General features: G+C 36.4%; 2 protein-coding genes across 9 annotated transcripts; one reads left to right on the top strand and one right to left on the bottom strand.

Moving 5' to 3' along the window:
* Positions 1 to 492: 492 nt before the first annotated feature.
* Positions 493 to 8,364, bottom strand: LOC113703640 (glycerol-3-phosphate acyltransferase 9-like). 5 transcript variants are annotated; one of them, XM_072062207.1, is made up of 14 exons: positions 8,215 to 8,364; positions 6,045 to 6,109; positions 5,456 to 5,646; positions 5,266 to 5,323; positions 4,560 to 4,678; positions 3,771 to 3,870; positions 3,323 to 3,418; positions 3,117 to 3,213; positions 2,169 to 2,256; positions 1,997 to 2,093; positions 1,537 to 1,622; positions 1,207 to 1,326; positions 960 to 1,058; positions 493 to 792 (listed from the first exon to the last, which is right to left on the bottom strand). In XM_072062207.1, the coding sequence occupies exons 3-14, from the start codon at positions 5,560 to 5,562 to the stop codon at positions 744 to 746; spliced, it is 1,116 nt and encodes a 371-aa protein (XP_071918308.1). In that variant the 5' UTR covers positions 5,563 to 5,646; positions 6,045 to 6,109; positions 8,215 to 8,364; the 3' UTR covers positions 493 to 743. The 5 variants fall into 5 exon arrangements, with proteins under 5 accessions (XP_071918308.1, XP_027080874.1, XP_071918306.1 ...); XM_027225073.2 differs by having other exon boundaries at positions 5,456 to 5,657; positions 8,215 to 8,363; XM_072062205.1 differs by having other exon boundaries at positions 5,456 to 5,657; positions 8,211 to 8,352.
* Positions 8,365 to 9,299: 935 nt separating this feature from the next.
* LOC113704407 (uncharacterized) lies at positions 9,300 to 16,940 on the top strand. 4 transcript variants are annotated; one of them, XM_072062208.1, is made up of 6 exons: positions 9,300 to 10,503; positions 10,853 to 11,033; positions 15,879 to 16,140; positions 16,240 to 16,327; positions 16,541 to 16,607; positions 16,691 to 16,940. In XM_072062208.1, exons 2-6 carry the CDS (start codon positions 11,013 to 11,015, stop codon positions 16,742 to 16,744), a joined length of 492 nt encoding a protein of 163 aa, XP_071918309.1. In that variant the 5' UTR covers positions 9,300 to 10,503; positions 10,853 to 11,012; the 3' UTR covers positions 16,745 to 16,940. The 4 variants fall into 4 exon arrangements, with proteins under 4 accessions (XP_071918309.1, XP_027082113.1, XP_027082114.1 ...); XM_027226312.2 differs by lacking the exons at positions 9,300 to 10,503; positions 10,853 to 11,033 and adding an exon at positions 12,308 to 13,584 and having other exon boundaries at positions 15,884 to 16,140; XM_027226313.2 differs by lacking the exons at positions 9,300 to 10,503; positions 10,853 to 11,033 and adding an exon at positions 12,308 to 13,584.
* Positions 16,941 to 23,004: the final 6,064 nt, after the last annotated feature.

The raw sequence follows: 23,004 nt of genomic DNA, 5'->3' as shown, positions 1-23,004 counted from the left end.
AAAATAAGATAAATTTTTGAGTATTAGCCATAAGATTTCTGCTCCTGATGTTCTCAGAATACAGTCCAGGAATGGATTTAGCAATTAACCTGGATGAACAAATGTATAACACCCATGCCAAGCAACAACACCAGAAGAAGAAAGAGCCTTGGCACAATACACATCTTTCACCCATTCCAAAGAATCCGCATTGGATCTAGTTTTACCGCCAATCATGCTCCCAAGTAAGTTCTTGGCCGGTTCACTGTCTCCATTTTTTCCTTCCTCCTAATTTTCCACTACAAACTTCTGCCCTATTAGTCTCCAGACTCTCCATGACTAGACATTAAACAACTCCAGGGACAAAGCTACAGTCCATTTTTTTTCCCTTCTCTCCTCCTTACTTATAATTCATTCCACCTCTGCCAGGCACATTAACGCACAAATTTATCCCACCATAACAAGCAACACCGTGTGACAGGCAAAACCATGACTGGGAGGAACAAAAGAACATTGAAGAAAGAGGTAATGAATCTAGTCTATTATGGCCCGTGCTGCAAATGAAGATTACAGTCTTCTCCCAAAACTGTTTGCAGTCAACCGAAACATAAACATGCATTAGAAGCCACCAGTTAAGGTTTTAGTGCATGTCATCCAAATAAACTATTCCAAAAAGTGAAATGAGCCTCATATCAACATTTAACCTCTGATTCCTACAATCCAACTTCTTACACATGCCGAAGAAAACCGTGTGGATCATACTTCTATATCTCCTCAAGGTGGCGCAAAACTGATTCTGCAAAGCCTTGTTGCCTGCAATTGACAGAATGCATGATAAGATGAGAAGAACAAAACTTGTGCTCAGAAACAACAAATTGACTCACAAAGGTCAACTAGAGAATTTAGCGCACCATCTTCTTAGTCAAAGCAGTTCTGGAGACAGTATTTTAAGAAACCAATAACACAACTGAGTAACTTACTTTCGCTCACGGTGCTTAGGGCTAGGACGAGAATATTTCAAATATCCATCCCATGGGACCTTTTTAAGGCCTGCTCGAACAGAAATAATGTCCCTCACCCTACCAATGGAAATTGGGCTCATAAGGAAGCCTGTTTCTATCAAAAGGATAGCTCCAACATAGTAATACTATGTGCCTCCAGTAAAACACAACAGCAAACCAAATCAGCAATGTTGTTTAACCATCACTATTCAAGGAAACCACCTACCTTTCTGCAAATTCAATAGGTGTTTCTCCAGGTTTCAGATTTTGGGGCTCCAGGTACCATACATCACAAACAACAGCCCATGATGTCATTAGCTGCAACAGGTGCATTGTGAAGGATTGCCTGACAACAAGAAACATGCTACTAAAGTAAGGCAAAGTGATTTGCAGTTCACTACTAGGCAGATGTTTATGCAGTTTAAATACATGATCACTGCTTAATAATCTAAAGAGAAGTGCTATACAGAAAGCATTGCAATAGGAAAGCAGAATCTCATTCAACATCAACAGTAATATGGAAAGCCGAGGTTGAGACAGGATACAAAAATCTTACTTTCTACTATTCCAAAAGGCATCAACAAATACTTTGTTGTACTTAATTGCAACTGGGCAAACAGTGCAGCCAAGTTCAAAAGCACCCTAACCATCAGAAAAGAGATTATATAAGCATCAACTTAGTGAACTAGAAGAACTTGTTGAAATGTGGTTAGGATTCACCAAAAAACAGGAAAAAGATGGCGAATTCAGGAGGGAAAAAAGAGAAAAATACAAGAAGTTCCAAGCTTTTCCAGAACTGAAATCTCAAAAGATCATTGCTAAGCTGACATAGAAGCAGGACCCAACAGCTAAAGAACCCCTCCCCAAAAAAAAAAAAAAATTTTAACTACCGACCAAGGAGAATTTCAGTTTGACTACGGTTGTCAAAAGGATCAATGAGAGAAACGTAAAAATATATTTTCAGCGCTTTCCAAGTTCTTCAGCAGATACAACTGTTATATATAGACAACAATTACCTTCTTGAACATAACAGTGTAATGATTATTTACACATGTTCCTTCAGGAAATATAAGAAGAGGATTGTTGTCTGCCCCCTCAATATGTTCTCTTAGCCTGAAAATCCAGAATTGAAGCTACAATAGCTAATCCGAAAAGAGGAGGCAGAATAGTCTTTTCAGTAATATATACCTTCTCGCAACGATTTCACGGTCCTTAGCCTCAGAACGATTGAACCAGATAGATCCAACACTTTCCAAAATAGTGCTTTGCAATAACCCTGCAAATATATCATATATTCTAAAACTACTTGATACCACCCAACCCTAGATACTGGAGAATAACATAAATTTAGTTTCTGTGATTTTTTTCCCCTCAATCATCTTCCACTGCTGCAAAAGACTACCTTTGTATCACTAAATTTTACAAGCATATTCAAACTAAAAGGTAGCATCTCCTGAAGAAAAGAAGGTACATCTCCATTCATTAATTTTAAATCGGCCACTGTTTCCAGGCCCATTAGTTTAAATATGTTTGAAGCAGGAGAAAAAATGCTTGCAAGATTGCAAGCAAACTGTAATACAGGACAGCACACAGCAAGCCAACCCATGATGCCCAGAAATGGCCTGAATCAGGACAATGGCAAAATTGTTTCATTTCGATTCTTTTGCTCAAGGGACACAAAAACATATTACTATTTGCTCCATTCTGACACATCCTACAACATTTTTCTCTCACCAAAGGTGAAAAACAGGTAAACTCCAAAGCCAAAAATCATTATCTTACAAATACAAACTGTTTTGACCTCGAATATGTGCAAGGAACTATCGCACACCTTTCTTACTCAAGACATCAGTTCCAGCTCAACATTCATTTCGAAAACTAGATACCTAACAAAATTTGTAAAAGCTTTTGAACTCAATAATTACTTGTAAATAAAGAAAGATTTTGAAAAAGGTCTGTCCATAAAATCAGTAAAACTGAACATGAAATTTGGGATTATCACAAGTTACCATAAAGACTTCTCAATTTTTATGGACAGGTGCGTTCCATGCAAAGGAAATAAATCTCAGGGCTAAGAATATTGTAAAAGCTCTCCAACAGCAGTGTGAAGATCACAAACCAATTAAAGCCACTTACCAACCCACCCTGGATGCTTCTGCATAATTACTGCAAATGCAGTCATCTGCTCCAGAATAATGAAATCAATCATTGACGTATGATTTGCCACAAATACCTGTTCCAACCATTTAAATGATCTTCAGTGCAAATTCTGTTGGGAAAATAGGTTTCATTTGGACTAGAGCAGGAAGTACTCCAATGCATCTAACGAATCAACACCATACTTGCTTAGGCCGGATGCTGGGACGTGGACCATGATACTTGACAACCCCAGTCCATGATGCCACAAAGAAACTGCAAATCAATTCCACAAGACACCTCTTGGAAAATTTAAGAGGGAAAACCCAAAAAAAAAAAAAAGTGAGAAGCCACACATAAAATATTTATCTTCCTCTACAGGAGCAAACAAAGAGGAGACCTGCATGCTATCATCAGAGTGTTGCTAATAACACCACTATATTCAAGTTTCCTAAGTTCACAGGTGCTGTGCAGACACTCTAAACCAAATTAAACAATTCAAGTTAGGCTTGCACAATTTTCTAAGTCTACATTAAAAGTGAGAAAATAGAACAACTACAAAAAAAAAAAAAAAAAAATTGCTCACTGTTACCAGACCATATAACAGAGAGAAAGCTGCATGAAAAGATCTGAAAGAGTATAAAGTAATCCTACCTCTAGTTTTTTCCTCAACTTGTCATGCCCTTTCAATAGAAAATGCACTGGAATATAGCAAGAGAGAAATATTATCCATCCTACCGTCAATACGATAACCCTGCGATGAAATTAAGAAGCATTAAAAGGTCAAGGAACATCTCCAGTGATAATGTCTAAAAACTAACTCGTTCTCAAAATCCCTTAGCCTAAGCACTGGAAAATCATGAATTCCAATAGCTAAATAATATATTGAAGCTCATTAAAATGGCATCGACCAGGTAAAACTCCATTTGACTGTACGAGAGGATTAATGAGCTCCGCATACAGCTGGCACTTTCAAAGGAGTAAATGGTAGCTTAACTCATCTTGTACCACCACCACCCCCAACCTTCAAAAGTATCACCCCAGTTGCACTGGAACCTCTTTGTCAGGGAGAAAAAATGCAAAGAATGAAATAGTTTTACCACATACATGGATGTTGCTCTCTTGAATTTAAGCAGGGGAAGTAAAAGTTGGCTAAAACATGATGAAAGCATATCTAGTAGTACAAACATGGTGAAACTATTTGTTTCTTCAAGCTGGATTGGCTCCAACTGATCAACTATCACAGCACATACTTAAGCAATAAATTCTGCACGGTGAACAAGCAAGATTAAACCCTCCAACTTAGTATAATAGCACTGCAAAACAAGGGGAAGATCTTCTGGGAAACTTCTATTAGTTACTTGTACATTCCATGTTTGTCCCTCTTTTTGGCTTGACAGGGAAAAGTCAAACAAGCCCCAAAAAGAAAAAGTAAAAACTAACCTTAATGGGAAAAGAACTAAGTATCTAACAAGGACACCCATGCACCATAAAGGAAAGAGATATATATTCCAGTTCCATGGTTCTGGAGGAATTGACTTGAAACATCGTGTGAAGGAATCCTGTGATACACAAAGAATTGGCCAATAAATGATATTGATATTGAATAAGGTCGACACTGGAAATAATGAAAGAACATGTTTTGTGAACATCAAAAAAATTCAATGGAATATTGGGGAACAATTTACATGTGATAATCTTGTGCATAATGTTAGTTTGGTGTGATACAATATCAGAAGAGTCCATTAAATAGTGTGATGATCTAAATTCTGGAAGAGAAGCTTGTTAAGTGCATGGCTAGTTGATTAACCACAATTGTTTCCCCCAACTTGAGTTTTGAAAACAGCAGAAGTGAAACCAAAACTTTCAAGTGCTCAGAAAAAGAGAGAGAGAGAGTTTCTGCAAGGATAAGGATTGGTATCCTATAACTGTGACTCTAGTGAAAATGTGGCCAACCTGGTTTCAGAACAAAAAGGCAAGGACCAAAAAAAGAACAGCAACAAATGCCATTATTTATTTTAACAATATAGTACTACTTAGAGAGAGAATAACAAATTTAGAATGGCATCGGTGAGAGAAGAAATACAAGCAAAAAAAAGGGGGATAAAAGTAAAGAATAAAAATGAAGATTGAGGAGAAAGGAGTTTACATCAACAATGGCACCAGCAGCCTCAGTGAGGGTAGGTGATATATCGAGCAAATCACGCCTGCAAAAAAAAAAAAAAAAAAAGGCAAAGTCCAGTTTAGAATTCTCAACGCCAACCTTACCTAGTACAAAGCTGTTTTATAGTATATAAAAAATGAAAACAGGGAAAGAGAAGAAATAAGTAGGAGAATACAGGCAAAGTTTGCCGTGAGGTTCCTGGATGGATCCGGAGGGCAGATAGTCTTCGATATTTGGTCGATCCAAATCCAATTCAGAGCTCGACGATTTCAGTTTACTCATCTCTCCTCTCTCTATTGCGCTTCTTCTTCCCCAAGTCAACAACTTTCTCCGTCAGATACTTTTCTAAAACGCAAATCCACTAAGCTGCTAATGCCCTACCCAAACAATATAGAGCTCACATTAATTAAATGTTGAGGTTCACATCGGTTAGATTTTACAGCAACCCAATCAAAGATGTAATGACACCATTATTCCAAACCCAGGAGAGATATTCCTCACAAAGAAAAAAAAAACAACAAAAACAGCAAAACAGAGCACAGAAATCCTTATGTCATGTGTAATAATTTATATATAAAATCCAATATAGAAATGACAGCACAAACATTAAGAAAGAATCGATACATCATTCAGCTAAATTACTAAAAACAAATGCACAACTCAATTATTTCAGCGCAATTGAAATCAACAAAAATATGAAAAACCCAGAAGTAAAATATGAATAAAGATGAAAATCAGGAGGAAAAAATGAGGCGTATGCGTACAATTTCTGGTCATCGTCAATTTCGAGCTTCTTCCGGCACCCTGTGGTAGGATTCTTGATATTGAACTGCAATCACCAAAACAAAACAAGATATTTGAAAAAAAAAAAATTTTGAAGTTGATGACAGAAAAACCATTCCTTTTTAAATTGTTCATGCCTCAACGAGCACGAGATAAAGACGAAAGATAGAAATTTGGGTTTAGAAGAAGAACGAGAAGACGAAGAACCTATACGGTTGAAGCAAACAAGTCGAAGACCAAGCCTCAAATAAAATCAGCTGCAGCCGCCATTTGTTTTAGGTTGATTTGATCTTTTTATTTTTTAAAAAGATTACAGCGTACTTTTTTCAGATTTTTTTCCTTCGATATCATCAAGAGTAACTTTCGTGCAATCCAACAGAGTCAAACTTGATTAATGCAATGTTAAAACCCGACTCGAGTTAAAAAATCTAGATTCAAGCTTGAGTTTGAATACATTTAACTCGAGCAATATTGAGTCCAATCAAACTAAATTCGAGCCCGATCAACTTTAATCGAATTTAATTGAATTTTTTTTTAAAAAATTATATTTTATATACTTTTAAATAAGAGATAAACTAGTTATTTTATACTAATAAATAAAAAATTATATGTGCCAAGCTTAGCAGGTCAAGCACCTCAAACTGTTCAAACTCGAGCTCGAATTTGGTTAATGCAAGTTCGACCTCGAACTTTGATCGAATAAGTTAGCAAGCTGCTCAATTAAATTTGACTTGTTTGCATTCCTATTCGAAAATAGTGGGACAATAGGATAAAAAAAAAAGAGCAAATAATAACCCATGGATAAAGAGAGATGAAAGACTAGGTTGTGTTTGGATTGTATTTTTCTATATTTTTTGTAGAAAAATTACTGTAACGATTTGATATATGTGAAGTAAAAAGGTGATTGGGAAATATGTTCACGGAAAACGTAACAATTTTTCTTTGGAAAATAGCTGTCCAAATAACATCTAGTTAGTGCAAATTCATGCAGAATCTCCAGGGTCTCAATTTTGAATGTTAAATCAAGGTCTCTCATCTGTAATTGTGGCCCCGTTTGGAAGGTAAGTTTTTTGAGTGTTTGTATAAAACTTTACTGTAGATCACTGTAGAAGTTGTAGAAAAACTTGTGAGATGAAAAAACTTTTTTTCCTTTTCCTTTTCTTTCTTTCTTTTTCTTTTTTCTTTTTTTTCTTTCCTTTTTCTTTTCCTTCCTCCATTCCCGCTTCTTCTCCCTTCCCCCTCCCCTGTTCCCTTTGTCGAAATTGCCAATGAAGCAACAACTTTCTGCAATTTTTTTTTTTTTTTTGCTTTTTTTCTCTTCCCCTCTCCTGCCCGCCACTCCTCCCTCTCCCTCCCCTGCCACCCCTCTTCTCCGCCACCCATTTCTTCCCCTTTCCCCCGCCACCCCCTCTGCCCACCACCCCCCTCTGCCTCATCCGCCACCCACTTCCTCCCCTCTCCCCCACCACCCCTCTGCCTGTCACCCCTCCCTCTCCCTCCCCTACCACCCCTCTTCTCCCTCCCCTGCCACCCCTCTCCCCATCCCCCTTCCCTCGCCCGCCTCTGCAAAAGAAGACTGACACCTGAATTTTTTTATTTTTTTATTTTTTGCAATTTTCCTTCTCCCCCTCTACTCCCCTTCCCTTGCCACCCTCACCCTCCCTCGGTGCGATCTGGTCGCAGCCAGAGGGGAAGGGGAAGGGTGGTGGGGGAAGAGTGGGAGAGAGGGAGAGGGAGAAAAAAAAAAGAGAGAGGATCAAAATCGGGCAAAGGGGGAGGATGGCAGGGGAGAGGGAGAAAGGAAAAAAAAAAAAAAAGATCGGCACCGGAAGAGGTGATCGGCGCCGAAACCGGCGCCGGAGGTGGTGGCCGGCAACCGAAGTGATGGTGGGTTGAGGTGGGGGAGGAAGAAGAAGAAAAAGGGAAGGGATTTTTGTTTTTTTTTGTGTTTTTTATATTTTAAAGTGTGTAGGTTACAAACTTTGATAAGATTTTGGGGTTTCTGTAGCAAAAGTTGTTAAAAAATTAGTATCATACAAACTTGGCTAAAAACCAAGGTTCCAAACAGGGTTGAAAAGATTGAACAAATTCTACGGGTTACTGTCTACTTTATTTCCAAAAAGAGTTGAAGGGAGTCATTACTGTACCTACCTGGACTTGAATTCTTTCTAACACAAAGCTCGTGTTCTTGGGACAAAATCCGTATACATTCCTCCAATCCTTTCTGCGTGATGATCTTACCCTTAAGATGCATCTAACTCTCGGCTGTAAATATTCTCTTAAGATGTGCTCATGATAAATGAAGTAATTGTAAAGGGCACATGGTTTGATAATCCAACACGTTTGATAACCAAAAAATAGGGTATCTTTACTTAATTAAGTGACACTGAATTATAAACCAAAACTTACTCTAAAAAATAAGTGATAAGTTGTTCATCTATCACTCAATCTGATATACATTCAAATATTCAAATATATCAAATCTGGATTAGCTATTTTTGAGGGTGTTTTTAAAAATTTTTACTGTAGCAGAGTTTTTACAGTCTATTTTGGGATATTTTTAGAAAATATATTGAAATATTTAAGAGTAGTAGAGTTTTTAAAATATATTTTGAGATATTTTTTTTAATATTAAAAAAAATTTAGACTACTCTTTAGAGTACTTTTTAAAAAATTTTATAGTATTTAAAAAATTAATTTTTGAAAAACTAGTGAATCCAAACAAAGCCATACTTAACAATTTAATAAATTTAAATTTAAGATTTTATTTTCCAAACTTTAATTTTATCAAATCTTTACTATACTAAAAGCGTCAGTTGGCTTTGCTACAGTGAAAATGGGCAGGTTATAGCGTGATTTGTGTGAGCTTGAGGGGCAGTTTGGTCTGTTATCATGCAGTGGTGGTGGCATTTGTCATTCAGTGGTGTGGGCGACGATAGAAAGAACTTCGATGCTGTCTGTCCGCGTGGCTTTGCTGCTGTCTGCATGGCTTTGGCTTTGCTGAAAATTTCCTGCTATCCGCGTGGCTTTGTTGTGGGCAACAAGAGAAAGAATTGCTTCTTTTCTTCGACAAAAGAAAGGACCGCCATGCGCCTAGCTGTCTGCATGGCTTTGGAACTTCGGTGCTGTCCGCGTGGCATGGCTTTGGAACTTCGATGCTGTCTGTCCGCGTGGCTTTGCTGCTGTCAGCATGGCTTTGGCTTTGCTGAAAATTTCCTGCTATCCGCGTGGCTTTGTTGTGGGTGACAAGAGAAAGAATTGCTTCTTTTCTTCGACAAGAGAAAGGACCGCCATGCGCCTAGCTGTCTGCATGGCTTTGAAACTTCGATGCTGTCCGCGTGGCTTTCTTGTGGCCGGTGAGTTTGGGACAGCTATAGTGAGAGCTGCCCCCCTTAACAATCCCCCGGGCGGTAGAGCAGAGCCGAGCTTTTGCGTCGTGGTGTCGAGACCGCTTTTTCATGACTGAAAAAGGCTGCTCCGTGTGCGCCCCGAGCTTGCTTCCAAGACCTCTACCTGAAGAGATAGATATAGGGTAAGGCAAAGGAAAGCATCCTACCAACGAGCTCTAGCCTTCATTTCATCGCTCTTCTTGTTCTGCAATCGCCCCTCTTCCTAACTAGAACAACCGAGCTCAGCAGCTTTCTTTCTCTTATGAGTCGATATTAGTGGGCAATGCTTATGTAAATTCAGCCTTTTACTATCTTTACTCTTCCACTCTGCCATTTTCCTGTGATCGGCAGAGTTTGAAAATCTAATTTTGTGGTAAAAATATATACCTATCTTATATTTAATTCTCTCCATCGAGCGCAATTTGATTTTGTTAATTCAATCCTTTTTCGGGATCTTATGAGACTTAATGCCCAAGTGTTAGATATAAGGTATAATTGGTCTGGTATTATTCTGCTTTTGTTGATTGTCGTGCATGTCTGTTCTCCAATCATTGAGGTTTATATAGAGGTTTATATAAATTGTCTGGGCTTGCCCTCCTGCTCCAAAGTTCAGACCCTAGAATTCTTTCTGCTCTCCCTCTGTAGCACCACCACGGTGCCCTCCTGTCTTGGTTGGGGGGGCCATATGTCAAGCCATCTTGTACCTCATCCTCTAGATTTCTCCCGTTACTCTTCCATGGACAGTAGACATAGACCGGTTATAGAGTAATTTTTAGCAACTCCAGTGGCTTTTACAATGTGACATTCGAAGAAGAGGTTCAGGGCAATATCGTCGCTCCATTGATATACAAGGCCAGAAGTAGGCGGTGGGGTGTAAATTTTGATCGTTCCATAACCCACCCATTCCCCTCCCCTCTGATTATTCGATTATCCACCAAACCGAATAGCTCGTATTCACACCTTTCTATCTCACTGATTTTTTGGGGGAAACTACTTATTGACCTTATTGCTGAAAAGATTTGGAATTCAGAGACCTTATTCACTGCCTGAGGTATTCTTTTAAACCTTTGCCACTTTTTCGTATGTTTTTTTCCCTCAAAGTTTTTGCGGTACTTGCAGATTATGTCTATACTTGGATGAAAAAAAATTCTCAAAAGGTTTGTATTTAATTGTAATTTTAAGGGATAGCTGGATAATCCTTCTTCTTATCTTTAAACTCATTAAAAAAATGAAAAAGAAGAAGAAGAAAATGCAAATGATTGCCTGTTATTCTCATGGTAGTTAAATACAAAATAGAGAAGCAACTGATCATTGATTAGTTCTCCTGTTTAGGCTCATTCTTGTAGAGTTTAGATTGTTAACTGGAGTTTTTTTTTGGTGTATTTTGCTGTTAAATGCAGTGGGATTTGATGCTTTTTGTTAAGCGGCACACTAAAAAGCATAAACTTAGAGCATGGACTGGTACATATTTCTTTTGGTACATCAAATTTGTACTTATTGATTTTCTTGAGTTCTTGTTCAACAAAGGCATTGGCTTTGCTGAGTAAGAAGGCAGGCTCTATGATGGAGTACAACTTAAAGGTACTTTCCATCTGCAAGTTACTGCATATTGCTAATTGTATTTCAGCTTTAAAAAAAAAAAAAACTCTGCAGTTAACCAATGTCCTTGATCTAGATGGTTATGACTGGGCGTAGCTTATCTAATGAGGCTGAAATGAGCTACAAAGCCAAGTCACTGTTTTATGTTCAACCCATATCGCCAATTTCTATTCCCAATCTCAGAGCTTACAACTCTCAACTTCTCACCACCACAGCTGCCTTCTCCTCTTCCTTGCCTTTCAAACTCTCAATTTCTATTCCCAATACCCCCTCTCTTGATCAGGGTTATTCTTTTGCTGAAAAAAGTTTTAATAACAAATTATTTGTTCAGCTAAGGTCATTTATGCTATTTGTTTGACAGGATCAGAATATAGTTTAAGGGACAAGAAGGACAAGAAAACTACTTGTTTATGGGGGTTCCATGATATGTGAAAGTAAGAAAATTTATAAGAAACTTGCTCATCTGGCAGTAATTTATAAGTAGTTCTTGGCTCATGTGGTTTTCCAACTACATGCTTTATAAGTAGGTCCCCAACTACCTGCTTTATAAGTAGTTCTTGGCTGTAAATCATAGTACTATAATTATTTGTTTTGTCCTTTTTCCCATTGTCTATTTTTGAATTTTTTCCTGAGGCTTGTTTTATTTTAGGAAATTATGCATATGAGAAATGTTTTTATGCAATTAAAATTTGATGGTCAGTTTTTAATGACCACTAAGTGATGATAATGCTATTCTTTGTAACATTTAGAGCACCTAGAGCTAAATATGTGGACTATAGCGACTCTCACTTGAAAGATTGTTTCCCCACATTTATTAGCACCTATCATGTATTAAATATATAACCATTTTACATTAATTCACTTGCCTTCATTTGATCTTGATTAACATAGACTCAGGGCATCCTCACGCATCGCGTGAGGCTGAAAAAACTAGTGTACCGTAAATTAGGCACAATAGCTCCGCATTGCGAGTGGATGGTTACTTAACAGGTGCTTGCTCTTGGGCCAATACGTAACCAAATTGCCTGCGGATGGATAGTTTAGTCATAAGATGAATCCAACGTACAAACCTGAACCGAATTAATGAGTCTCTTACTGTAGCAAACTGTTATGGTCCAGCTGCGTATGCTTATGGGTCAGCTCTTTTTTAACTCTTAAAACCCAACTCAAAACTCTCAAACTTTCTTTCCTCGTTATTCGATTTAAAGCCCTCATTGAACCCAAAAAAAGTCCACCTTTTTTTTTTTTTTGGGGGGGGGGGGGGGGGAAGAAATCCACAATTCCCTTAGTGCATGGGACTTGTGATTATTATTATTCTATATATAGAATCCAAAATAGGAATAACTTTTTGTTACAGAAGTGGGTGGCTGTTTAGTTTAGCCATGTCTACAGGACACAAAAATCCAGAACCGCATAAAGCTGAAGGACGGGATCAATTATTTTGGTTCTCATTGTATATTTTAAGATCCACACCAAAAGAAAAATGGGGACCTTAGGCCCAGTTTGCTAAAAAAATTAGGTGGAGCCATGATTATTTGTTTATTGGGATTAAGTTGTCTCGTCCCACTTCCACCGTTTGAATTAACTGATGTTTTTGAAATATTTTACTGTAACAGTGTATATGAAAAGCTTTTATTATTAGATATTTTTTGAAATATTATATGGGATGAAATTTTTTAAAATTATTTTTATTTATATATTATTGTAATATTGTATTTAAAAATTTTATTTTTAAAAAAATAGGTCAATCCAAACGGAGACGAAGAAGAATAAAGATGTTGTAATCTTCTAGCCATGAAATCCACCACAGCTATATCTAACTTTTCTTAATAGGACTTTTTAGGTTTAAATTTTCTTTTTCTCCTTTTCAGCTTCTTATATCTCGTCCTTTTTATTTTTTTAAAAAAGAAAAGTTTATTATTATTAGTATTTTCCATCATAACTTACTTTTTTTAAGGACCCTTGTAAGTTAATTTTACAGTAATAAAGAAAAGAAGAAACCAATTGGTTTTTACCACATAATTATAAAGTTACCAAACACAAGAAAACACTTTGAGATTCAAAACACAAAAACCCAAAAAAAAAAAAAAAAAAAAAACCCAAGAAAATTTTCACCAAAATGTGAAATAAACCCATGACCGATGACGCACCCGAGGGGCAATGCAGTCCTTTTCACTCAGCACAAGTGGCCGTAGCTCAATCCACCACTACCACTAGCAGCCATCCCAACCGACTTCCTCACCGTCCTTTGCCATTTTCCCCCATTTCACACTTCCCCAGTTCCCATCCGCTCCGCTTTCCCTGCTCTCTCTCTTTCTTGCTTCCCCTTTCATTCTTCCTTCAATAGCCGCTTCAGCACTAACATTAGTACTAAATAGCAAAATACCCATCATCTATCCTTGCAGGGATTTTGTTTCTCTCTTTGATGGTTATTCTGGGTGCAGTGTTTTCCTCTCTCAATCTGCTGAATGCAACTGTGTAGATTACTGTTGCCCTTGCCCTCCTGGATCTATAATATCTTTGCATGCATGGGGTCAGTATTTTCGTTTCCAATCTTTGCTTCAACTGCCAGTACGGTACTACTCTATGATTTGTGTTTATGAGTTTATCACCATCTCTCATTCTGTTTGCCTAGTAAAAACCAGTGCAGCCAACTTAAGGTACAACAAGCAAAGCAAAGAGTATAACTCACTTTTTTCCCATTTCTCTTCCATTCGATTTTCATTTGTCTACCTTGGTTATTCTGGGGTTTGTCCTAGAAATTCGTTGCGTACGCGGACGACACTTTGTTAAAAGGAATCATGGGTTGAAACTTAAAGGTATAATCAGAAAGGCATAAAGTACAACTCTTTCATATTACCTTTCCCTACCTTTCATCTTTGAATTTTATACTCCAATAATTCTGGGTCTTTGGTGGAAGTTCACTATTTCGGCTGACAAAACTTTTTAGTAAAGGGATGTGATGGGGTGGAATTTTGAGCTCTGTTTGTCTTGTTTCAATAAGGGAAAGAAAGAAGGCCAATTTGAGGAATAAAAGTTTTTCTCTTTTTTTTTTTATTTATTACTATTGTTCTTAGCTTTTCTCTCTGTATAATCAAGAACCTATGTCAGTTAAGACTTTAATTGCGTACCTCTCACTTTTCTTTTATTGTGGGTAGGAATCTTTTTGTTTGCTTTTAGTCTAAGCAAGGCAATAATAGTGTGTGAAGTGAACAGAAAACTTGGGATCTTTTTGTTTGTTTGGCTTTGCTTGTGTACTGCGAAGTTTCGAGTGTTTGTTGTTCACGGTACTATATTTGTTTCCCATACGTATTTCCTATTGCTTTAGCTTTAGGATCAAAGGTTAACGCTAGTGGAAGATTGGTAGAAATGAGTAGTAGATGTTGTTTATGGATTCAATTTGAGGCTTGCCTCAGAAGGAAGCCTCTTTTTTCTTTGTGCTTGTATATTGGAGGTTATTTTCAAGCTCTTACTGGTTTAATGATGAGAAAGCTGAAAGAGAAATGCAGAGCCCTCTTCAGTGTAAGAGATTACGGTGAACTGCATTCTGTGTATCTTTGCTTCTGGATTGGGTTGATATGCTAGAGTTTCTTTGCTCAAATTAAGGATGGTGCTTGTAATTTTTTGTTTTACCTGTTATGCTCTATGTTATTGAGGATGCAACTTTTCTTTTGCCTTGCTGTCTTAAAAGAAGCATGAGATGTCCTGTGGTATTCCTCTCATAAGCAATACGGGTTTGCTGCCCAGTAGAAAATGGCTTACTTTCTGCCTGAACTTTTAGCAAAATTTCTGGGGAGGATGTTGCTCTTCTTGGAATAGGTTTCCTTTTCTTTTAGAGAGAGAATCATGCTTCTACAAAATCTTTTCATTTCTTCTGTAGGAAGTGTGATTGGATGATCTTGGCCATGTTTAGATGTCAGAAAAGCTAATTACAATATTTGATTTGAAGTGAGGATATTTTACTGTAGGGGATCTTAAATTACTGTCTGGTTTTTTTTATTGATTCACTGAGGAGTTGTATAACTATTGACAATGATCTGCACTTTGAACTATGGCCTTGGTTAAAAACTTATGTCGCTTGTGGGAGGTTCCTTTGTCAGTGGTGGTTAAAATTATTGATTTTCTTAGTGTTGAAGGTTAAGATTGAACGTTGGAATACTTGTAGTATTCTCAGATACAGGTAAAGCGTTCCAGTGAGTCTTCTTCCTACATTGACCATTGCGGAAGTTTGTGTCTTTGGAAAAAGCTGAAACTCTTGTATATGGGATGCATTGTTATGGTGCATCTTCTGTTATAGATTCAACATTACCTAAGTGAAAATCCCTGTTTATTCTTCTTTGGTTCTTTGATCCTACAAAATGCATGGTATAGAATTCTCAAGCTGGCTAGATATTGTGCATATATATCTATTCTAAGGAGGATTTCATGTTTGAGTCAACTTAGTTATAACCTGGAAAATCTGCAACCACAATAATTTCAAAGTTTATTTGCATAGGTTCCAGCTTGATGTGCATATATGCTCACATAATGCATGAAAATAGAATTCTGCTTGAACTAAGAACCTAACCTAGATTTTTACAATTTTAAGTACATATGTTTATCTCTATATATTTTTATGTGTAAACCTATGAAATAGTACTTGCGGTGGTTCGTTAAGCTAAAGTTATTTGAACCTTCCGGAAGATGGTATTGTTAGGTCTTGGCAAAAAGCATTTATCTTCAGGTGTTGGAATTTATAGTGCTTGAGATAGTTTGTATTTTGTATATGTTGTATACTCAAATGTGTGTACTAATCATTTTTTGTGGTTGCAAACCTGATTCCAACAGAGCAGAGGTTGTTTTGGATGTTGTACTAAGCCGCCACTTATAATATCTGTGGATGAGCCATCCAAGGGGCTTAAAATTCAAGGTCATCGGGTAAAAAGACCCAGCATAAAAGAGGATTTTTGGAGTAGCAGCACATATGAAATGGAGAATAGTGCATTTCCATCCCAAAGAAGTGTTTCTTCAATTAGCACTTCGAATCTGACTCTTGACCAGCAGGGTACCAGCAGCAGCACTAGCAACCCTACTGAGTTTGTAAATCATGGTGAGTCTCGTCTGGCATAGCTGATTTTTAAATTTAGTTCAATTCTACCCTTTGCATCATTCTTATTTATCATATGCTTGTACATATGTTTTTGAGCAGGACTTTTCCTTTGGAATCAGACAAGGCAGCTGTGGATTGGAGACAAGGAGTCCAAAAGACCCAAGCAACCTCAAGAGCCCAAATTAGGGTAGGCATCAGGAAAACTACGACAGGAGAAAAGAACATTTATCTATATTTGGGCCAATTGACTTCACATTTTCAAGATTTACTTTCTTCAGCTTTCCAAGTTTGTAACTATTAGAATCCAACCTCGACAGCATCCCCTCAAATAATACTTGTGCTCCTGTATTATTTCCTAATGCTGAAGGTATCTTCTTTTTTTTTTTTTTTTTGGTTCCAGGTGGAATGCAACTTACGAGAGTCTGCTTGGTACCAATAAACCTTTTCCTCAGCCCATCCCTCTACCAGTAAGTCTGTTGCAAAACTGTTTATCTTTGGTTATGGATATGAAAGTGCTCCTCTGATTATCCTTGGGTTAAATGAATGACAGGAAGTGGTAGATTTTCTTGTTGATATTTGGGAGCAGGAGGGACTGTACGATTGAGTTGTCATAGATGAGATACATTTGTCGACTCTCATTATTCCTTTGTTATTGTAACTTGCATGAAATTTTACCAAAGATGTCCAAATGTTTATACCGACATATGGAGCAACCAAGGGACTCGAGGCACGGACGGTTGCAGGTGCAACCGTCCCTGCCAATTTTAGTTGATAATCAACTGCGCGTAACTTTCTTTGTACATTGTGTAACTTTTTTTTCACAGGATGTATTTTCACAACAGATAGTGGTGGGCCCCACACTTGGTGCGGAAATCGAGTTACATGGTGTAATCTCAGCCGCACAAAATTTTGAGGGCCAATCTTGGCCCTTAACCGTGCAAGGATGGTCATCAGTATGACCGTCCCTGCCCCAAATCCAGCAACCAAGTTGGTGTGCTCTTTGTCCTTGTTGATAGTGATGATTGATGGTATTTAGTCATGCAGCAAATGGTCTTCCTTTGTTACTGTTGCTCTTTGCTGCATCAGGACCTTGTTGCTAGTCAATTATTGGGAACATTCTCCACTAAGTGTCCACGTCTGCTTTGCAAGCGTCTTTAGCTCACATTGAGGATTTATGTGAAGCAGATTCCTGCTCTATAGCTGTTCAAGAATCCCAAAAGTTTGATCTGGACGACCTTTCCTAATGCTACTGGACAATTAGTTTCCCAGGGAACACTGCACATCTTTTTCTTATTGCAAGATATCTGGCTAGCTTCTGATGAAACTAGAACAGCTAGATGGTTCAATGCACAAACACAAACAAGTAAAGGGGTATGGAACCTATCCTTGCATTTCCAGCTGCGAGTGCTTTCGAGGAGTTTCCTGCAATCACTTAGGCACCGTTTGGATTGAAGGGAAGGGAAATGAGAGGACTCCAGTGGAAAAGAAAGGCAAGGAGACAGTGAAAGAAAGGAAATATTGAAAATATTATTGTTTGGATTAGGAAAGGAAATGGAAGGAAACTATCATGCGTTAAGTACGTTTTTATCCACGATTTAGAAGTCTAATTTGCAAAGACATAAAATTTTTTAGGAAATTTAAAAATATTCATTAGTCTTGGTTTCCTTTGCCTTTGTTTCTATCCACTTTTGGATGGAAAGCACGCCGACAAAAAATAACTAGACCTTATATCTTTTCTTTTTCCTCCTCAAAAATCAATTCAAGCATCAAAATCTTATCTTTCTATTTCTTTTCCTTTCCTTTTTTTTTTTTTCTCCTATTCTGTGGAGACAAACGGGGCGTGAGAGCCCGTTTCTTTGTCAAGAATCCAATGCTAGGAATGGCATTGGATCCGGTAATCATGGCACATGAAGGAGAAAGAAATTATCTTCTTAGTGCATAGTGGGCTGGCCCCCCTTGTGCAGCTGTAAATCAGTCAGTCAGCCTGGGTTAGGCCGAATTTAGATCATGTGACCCGAAAACTTTGGTACCGAGCTTTAGGTGCTTTTGGGTGGGCCTAAATATAAGATATCATTTGTGAGCGAGTCCAGGTTCCGTTAGATTCGGACCAACTAAAACTTGGCTCGAATAAGTATTTGTATAAATATTTATTTGTCAGATTTAGATGCATGACAATCATAACATATGTCTATAATTCATAATTTATGTCTAATTTTATAACTATATATATAAAATATTGTTTTTGGGTCAAGAAAAGTTTCACTATATATGTAATATTAAATACAAAATAAGTATCAATTATGGGATTGAACCAGATCTCAAATAGGGTCCTAACTCCTAAACCCCAATATTCTTACGAGCGAGTGTTTGATCCCATAGTTAAAAACTTAGAAACTGTCTTGTTTGGAAAATCAATTGTTTTCAAAAGATTTTCACGTTTTCATGAACATATTTTTTAATTATTTCTTTATCAAATGTACATCAAATTGCTATATAATATACGTTTCTATAAAATTTAACAGTCCAAATGGGAGCCCAATCCTGTATGTATGCTCTTAAACTCGGGTCTGTGGAATCTACGTCATAAAGCCTAATTGACACTCGAGGAACTGTAGGAGTCATTTGGCAGATTTGAATTCATATATCCATTTGCATAGATATCACCGTCTACATCCAAAAAGTCAGTATCCTTTTGTAAGAAACTTGTACAGTTTGGGAAAGGGTTTTTGATTGATCAAAAAGAAGAATATACTTTAACCGATATGCCCTCAATTACGGCCATGCATAGCATAAAAATCACACTTTGAAAGGGTGGACAATTAACTAGAGTAGTAAGTGATGTAGCTAAACTGATTGCAAAAGGGGATAAATTGACCATATTAAAATCACCTTCTGGGAGGTCTATTTGATATCCAAAAACTGCTCATCAACAGTTGAACAAGTATGAAATGTTGGGGTGAACCAGAAAAGTTTGGGTAGAGTTGGATCTAGACGTGGTTAGGTAAGGGTCTTGTAGTAAGAGAAGTAATTATGAATCCTGTAGATTGAGTGTGCGCAATTTAAAAAAATTGGGAAGATGGATGTGGCGTAAAAATAAGAAATGGTGTTTCACAATCGGCTGAGAAAGTTGAATGGATTGATTTTTTTTTTCTTGTCAACACGATCGATTTTATGTTACAACTACTCATATTCTACACTAGGAAGAGGGGATCTAAAGAGATCAAGAAAAATTCGGTGAACTATCATCGATCCAGACAAGTGTTTATGCAACCTGTTGATGAAATTTTTCAAAATATTAAAATCAAGGACAAACGGGCCATCCCCAAGTAGAGTTTTAAAGCTGTATTGGATGGGTTGATTGATTCTGGAGGTGGAGTATTATCTTCCTACTCACAAAATGTCTGGTCGCATCAATGTCTCCTGCCTTTCGAGCAGGCCGGAATTTCAACTAATCCAATTGACTAGAGCACAGCAACGTGTTGCACATTTCGTGATGACCTTTGAACGGCTACCGTGTTTCGTCCATTTATACATTATGCTTAATCATTACGTTGCTTATAATTTGTCATGTTATGTCTAATGAAAAGAATCCTGTAGTTTTTTTTTTTTATTTTATATCTCATAAGAAATCAAAATATATTTTAGCCTGCTCATTAATTTGATAAGATTTTCTGTGATTTTTTTTTTTAAAAAATATGACTGAGAACATGAAGAGGTGATCGAAAAAAATGTATTTATGATGCAAGAATAAATATTTATCCAAATAAATATCGTGTCCAAACGCACCATTAAAATTTATAAAAAAGTTCATTGGATAATTTAAAGAAAACATGTTGCGTAAGTATTCAACAATCAAGATGACGTAATGCAAAAAAAGAAAAAAAAAAAAAAAGAAAAGAATAGAATCAAGATGACGGGATAAGCTCAGGTTCCTATTACCATGTAGTATGCGCCTTGCTTTACTGTAAAAGAAAAGAAGAAGATGGAAGGATCCTATTCCCTTGTGCATTGTCACAGATAAAAGGTTTCCAGGTGTTCAGTATCAACCTGCTGGAATATTTCCGGCATTAAAAAAAAGAAATTCGTCAAAACCCATGTCCTTTTTCTACTGTTTTGTAACTAAAGTCCAGCTGCCTACTTTGAATCTTTGCTTTATTCAAAGTGTTTTGTATGATAAAATCGTGAGTTGAGTAAACTTGACCTATCGTTTTCCATCAATGAAAATAATAGGAATTTTGTCCATTTGAAATATTTTGTTTGGTATTTGTGACAAGCATTGCTTTTGAAAAATGCGGAAAGACGGACCGCTTAAATAAGTTGATAAATTTACCCTTATACTATTGATAAATAACGAACCCTCGTGCTATTGCTAAATAACAGAAAGTTTATAGAGTTAATTTTATATACACCGATAATGTTTATGCTTTTACGGTAAGAAGTATAACACATAAATAAAATTTAAATTCAGATAAATTATCATGCATCCAATAGAGATAGTGTATATATTGTCACGTATAGAAGATTAATCCAAATTTATAAAGAACATTTATTGAGAAAAATAAAAAAAAATACGTTGACAATTTTACTCTTATGGTATTGATAAACAATAATGTATCCTCATGCTTTTGATAAAATAACGGTGATTTATAAAGGATATATATTGAGGAATAAGAGCCATATGTTGCACTAAAGGATTTCTTAAAAAAAAAGCTCATATTTTTGGATGTTCAAGCTTCGAAAAAAATTGAAAAATTGATAAAATTGAATGATATCTAAATTTTAAAGTTTGGTAAAACAATTTCAAGATACATATTCAAATTCGATTACTTTAACATTTGGTAAAACAGCCTGAGAATGGATATTAATTAGATTTACTGATTCCTGATTAACAACCAAATTGTCGAATTTTATATGTTAATATATTATATATGTTACCTACTAATATATAGTGTCATGGATTAATCTATTACACAAATGGTCTTATAACTTATGCTTCCGTAGGATCTATTTGACTAAAGATAAAATTACAATATAAGGGTAATATTGTCAATAGATTTAAGCAATTTTTTTTTTTTTTTGCTTTTCCAAGTGGAATACTTGATATAAACACCAAATGAAAATATTTCGAGTGGATAAACTGCCTGTTACTTTCATTGTTGAGGGGCATAAAGCGTTGTTACTCCCACCTTCAAGGGGGCAAGTGTTACTCAGTTTTTCATAAACAACAAATTGATCCACCATCCGAGTATGTTTTTTTATCGTAACGAAGTGTAGAAATGTCGCTACAAAAAAGTGAAAAACTGGTGGTATTCCCTAGTTTCTCATCCATTTGCAATTACTTTTCAACAGAGATGTCAAAGTCTCGATGTCCCGTTCCCACAACGCAGCAATCAAAGAGGAATCCATGCCAAAATTTCCTAAATCAGATTAGAAATTGGCGACAAGGTGACAATTGCATATATGGTGGGGAAATTCGGCCTTATAAGCATGCTTCAAAATCGCGGATGCGGTCTGAACCGTTCCACATTAGTTTGGGCATATTGGTTGCGATTTTAGTGAGACGCAAATTTTGAATCATTTAATATTTTAAAAATTATGTATAATATAAAAGAATTATGCTAAACGAAAATAATAAAAAATTAGCAAAAGAAACAAAATAATATAAACAAAATATGCTAAATTCGGGATGACTCAGGGCAATTCAATGTGATTTAACCATTTTTATCTGGGTCGGAGAATTTTTAATCGAGTTCTCAGTGATTCGGTGAAGTTCTCGACGATTTATGTATGCCGAAGTCATGTTATCTTGTTCCCAAATTTTCTTACGAAAGTAAGATTTTTTTACAAATAAATCTAATCCCCACAATAACTTCAAAAGCCGGCAACTTTTGAAGTCGTGCGATATCTTGTTCCCAAATGTTATCTTGATATTGATCATTTCAGTGATGACGGCTCGGTCAAGTCTAATAACCATGCTTATAAGTCAAGTTACGGTACTTGCACTTGACTTTATTTTTGAGGCCAAAGAAAAGGTCATAGCAGACAACAGAAGTATGATAAAGAATTTGTGACTCAATCCTGCAATCGAAGACAAAAATAGGCGAATCCTGTCCCTATAAAGCATAAATTGATTTGCGAAATTTCTCAAATAAAATCATGTAGTCTATTTATTTGCAGAATTTTGGGTACAAAAACCTCCGGTGCCAGTTAGTTCTACAGTAGAGAAGGTTCACAAGACTTGTATACTTATTTATGAAGAATTTTAGCGCAATGTAAAAAGAGTAAATTTTATATACACTGTCAGTATATACACTATCACGGTTAAATGGATAACACATGAATAAATTTTAAATTTAAAATTCAAATTTTGTACATGTGACATATATCTAATGGTGATAGTGTATACATGGATAGTATATATAAGATTAATCCATGTACAAATGGCAAAAAAGTAGATCGCTTTGGTTTTCAGCCTATTTGCATATATTGGGGTAATTTTCTCCGTTACTTGATGGAATCTGTGCAATTAGGTGGGCTAGAAGAAGGTTAGGCGAAATTGTTAAATTGTCAATAACCACCAAATCAATGCATTGTATACAGTTATTTTTGTTTAAGGGCTGAAAATCTACAATCTCAAATGTAAGAAAACTAATTTTTGTAGTTTTTTTCCACGCTTTCAATAAGCAATTTCTTTTACTTAGCAAAAAAAGGAAAGAAAAGAAATCAAAAAACAATTATTATACTAATTGGGATCAAGGACCATTACAATTGTCAGTAGCAGCGATTGTAAGACCCAATATAGACACTACCAGAATAAATGCAAATACTAAAATAATAAATATAAACACTACCATAACAATGTAT

This window comes from Coffea arabica, chromosome 8e, assembly GCF_036785885.1.
Source record: "Coffea arabica cultivar ET-39 chromosome 8e, Coffea Arabica ET-39 HiFi, whole genome shotgun sequence".
Lineage (NCBI taxonomy): Eukaryota > Viridiplantae > Streptophyta > Magnoliopsida > Gentianales > Rubiaceae > Coffea > Coffea arabica.
Note: the sequence above shows the minus strand (reverse complement) of the source record. Positions and strands in the feature narration are given on the sequence as shown.